This window comes from Echinops telfairi, unplaced genomic scaffold (assembly GCF_000313985.2).
Source record: "Echinops telfairi isolate 266 unplaced genomic scaffold, ASM31398v2 ScPeMD7_2;HRSCAF=8, whole genome shotgun sequence".
In the NCBI taxonomy this organism is placed as follows: domain Eukaryota; kingdom Metazoa; phylum Chordata; class Mammalia; order Afrosoricida; family Tenrecidae; genus Echinops; species Echinops telfairi.
This window is the reverse complement of record NW_022103898.1, coordinates 56,282,979-56,286,125: the sequence shown is the minus strand read 5'-3', so window position 1 is coordinate 56,286,125 and position 3,147 is coordinate 56,282,979. Positions and strand designations below refer to the sequence as shown.

At 37.1% G+C, this 3,147-nt stretch overlaps 1 protein-coding gene across 1 annotated transcript in view; it reads left to right on the top strand.

Moving 5' to 3' along the window:
* Positions 1-2,525, top strand: part of GLIPR1L2 (GLIPR1 like 2) — a gene marked incomplete at its 3' end in the record, with an annotated part of 44,563 nt that extends 42,038 nt beyond the window's left edge. The window contains exons 5-6 of the mRNA XM_004700781.1: positions 2,184-2,210; positions 2,293-2,525. Coding sequence (XP_004700838.1) covers positions 2,184-2,210; positions 2,293-2,525 — 260 coding nt within the window. The remainder of the gene's footprint in view (positions 1-2,183; positions 2,211-2,292) is intronic.
* Positions 2,526-3,147: the final 622 nt, after the last annotated feature.

Sequence of the window (3,147 nt, the reverse complement as noted above, 5' to 3'; positions counted from 1 at the left end):
TGGAAAACTTTTGGCATGAAGTTGTATGGAGAAATTAATTCTAAGAAATGGAAATCCAACCATAACCCTGCAATAGAGGCAACTTCACATGGGGTGATAGTTAAAGTTTTATGTGAATTTGGCTGGCCAGGATTCTCAGTGATTTGCAATTAAGACCGAATAATCCCCCATGATCAGATCTACTATGAAGCGATCATTCACATGATGACACATTTGAGCAGCCAATCAATTGAAAAAATATCCCAACAAGATTGTCACCTGTTTGCAGTGGACCACTGGGGAACCATTCTTGCTTTTTGCTGGGTCTGGGTCCTGCATCTGGGTGAGCTTCTCATCTGAGCTCCAACTGACCCAGAAGCCAGCTGCATAGACTTGAGCCAGCAACCTGCTGTACTGCCTGCCAATCCTAGCAATTGTCAGCATTCTGCAGCTTACCTGTCAATCTTGGATTCATTCGCGTCTGTAACAAGAAGATTGCTGTTTGACCTGCCCATTTTTTTCTCATCAGTTCTTGTAGCTGTACAAGTCAGGGAAAGACTTAAGCCTGACATCTGACCCACACACTGGAAGTTGTCCAGCTCTATAACTATGTGAGCCAGTCCTAACATGAACCACTCTGTATGTGTGAGTATATATACTAGTTTTGTTTTTCTACAAACCCAGTCTGAGACTGTTGGATTTAGTAATAATTTGGTAACTGACTGCCTTTCATAGAAGAGAGATATTCAGGCTGTTTTCAAACTTTTTTACAATGAGATTTAAAAGTCTATGGAGTGATACTTATGAATAAAGTACCAACCAATAATTTATGTACATCTTAATTATTATTTAAAAATAAACAAATAGACAGATATACGTGAACATGGAGTAACTTGTGGAATGTACCTACTCAATATGAGCACTTACTCAGTAAGCTAGAGGATGACATTCGTTAGAATGAATAAGTGGAAAAAATGGCGCAAAACGACTAACAGTAAGCAAGGAGTCTTAGTAACTGGTGGACTAATATTAAAATAAATAAATTGATGGCAATAGATACAAAACAAAATATGAATGTAATAAAAAGGATATAATGAATAAAATTTGAAAAGGGCGTGGAGAGATAGAAAAGCATATATAGTCATTCATTGTTTTATAGCCAAGAAGGTAAAAGATACTAGTTAAAGCTGATCAATTTAACATGAAATATCAGTAAATTTAAATTTATTTAAATATTTTTAAATGCAAGTAAAAGAAGGTTGCAAACAATGAACAATCGCTGATGGGGAGTGAAGGCAAATACAAAGAAGAGATATGTCCTAATTACATCATGGCTGTCTTAAGGAATCAATAGACACACACACAAGCTATGCTAGACAACAGGCTACACATCACATATAGATATTTTTAAAAGGAGCCCTGAAACAGCATTACATAAATAAAATACAAAGAAGTAAGACCCAGCACAAAAGATTAAAAGAACCTCAAATATCCCACAGAAGGTCAGTTTATTTCTAAGGTACCTAGCGAGTGAGTGCTAAAATTTCCCCGTGGTATCATTGCAAGATAAAACCTGTGGCTGCCATTAGATTCTCTTTGTGTGAGAATTCACTTACTTACTTGCCATTCTCTTTCTTTGTGGAAGATGGGAATTATTATATTAATCCTCTCTTTCCAGGTGGGAAGAAAAAAAAGATAATTTAATTCCCAAGAGGGTTAGGGTTACTTTGGGCAAAATATCTAAAAATAATAAATGCCAGGCTATCGAATTAATGTTATTGCTTAGGAAATGACGAGCACTTGAAGGCTTCTGAAAACAAAAAGTAAATGAGGAAAATCAGTAGATTCGGAGGACGAATTTGAGTGATCTGGGAAGAAAGAGAGGAACCCTCCAACGTTGGAGCTGGAACAAATCTGAGAAGGCAGAAATAAGGTGGTCCATAAGGGACACACGGCTTTCCAGACAGAGTTGGTGGTCGAATCCACATGTTCTCACATTCCGGCTTTCTTAGGCAGACCACGTGACTTTTACTAAAGGCTAATACTGCCATTTCCATCCGGCTACTTGTTGGCCGGAGGACATCAAAGATGACCGCATGATCCCTAGGAACTAAGAGCAGCATGATATTATTGTCGGGAAAATTATGTTCTAAAAAAAGAAGACACTTTAAATAATTCATTATGAACTTTCTTTTTCATTCTAGGTAACGCAGATCGTGACGAAGTCATATGTATGTATTGGTCTCCTTTATCTCTTGTCTGATTTAACTTCTCTATGTGAACTCCAACTTTCAATTCCTTCTCTATTTACAGATTACCGATATTGGTATCCAACGTGGGAAAAGCCCCGGCCACTCATATGTAATCCAGTGTGCATATTGACCTTTATATTGCGACTACTGTGTTTTATACTAAGTACAACAGTAGTTGTGTTGGTACAGAAACACTTTCCAAATATCTTAGTGGAACAAGAGATGTATTTTACCCCTGATGAATTAGAAGAAAGCAAAGACAGGAAGTTGAAGGAAGAGAAAATGCAAAAGGTAGAAGAGAAACAGGAAGAGACAGAGGAAGATGAGACAAGGAAAGAGGGGGTAGGAGAGCACACAGAAGAGAGAGAAGAAGAAGACAACGCAGAAGAGGGCAAAACAGAAGAGGAGGAAGAGGAAGAGGAGGGGGAGGAGGATAAGGGGGAGGAGGGGGAGGAGGATGACTGATTACTAACATAAGCCAAAAGTATAATTGTAAGCAAAAAATAACAATAAAACACTGAGCTTTAACAAAATGAAAATATGCAAATCACCACTGCAGTATCTTTTATTCCCTTCTCTTTGCCATACTTATTCAGCAATAATTGGAAAAATAAGAAAACTATGTACTATGTAGTATTGCAAGCTACTGGACATGGAGAGCAGTAAAGATGTAATGATAGAAAAAGCAATCTTTGGTATTTCACCACGGTATCCTGTTGAACAAGGAAGTATCCATTTTATAAATATGTTTGTATATCTATTTTTTAAATGAACCAATAAATATTCTCAGCATTAAATAAGATTATTTATACATGTAAGGTACTTAGGATTATTCTAGGTTCCAAAGAACCAATAAATACACATTGGTTTTGTTGTTTATCTGAACACTCCCATAGTCATTATTGCTGGTGGTGGC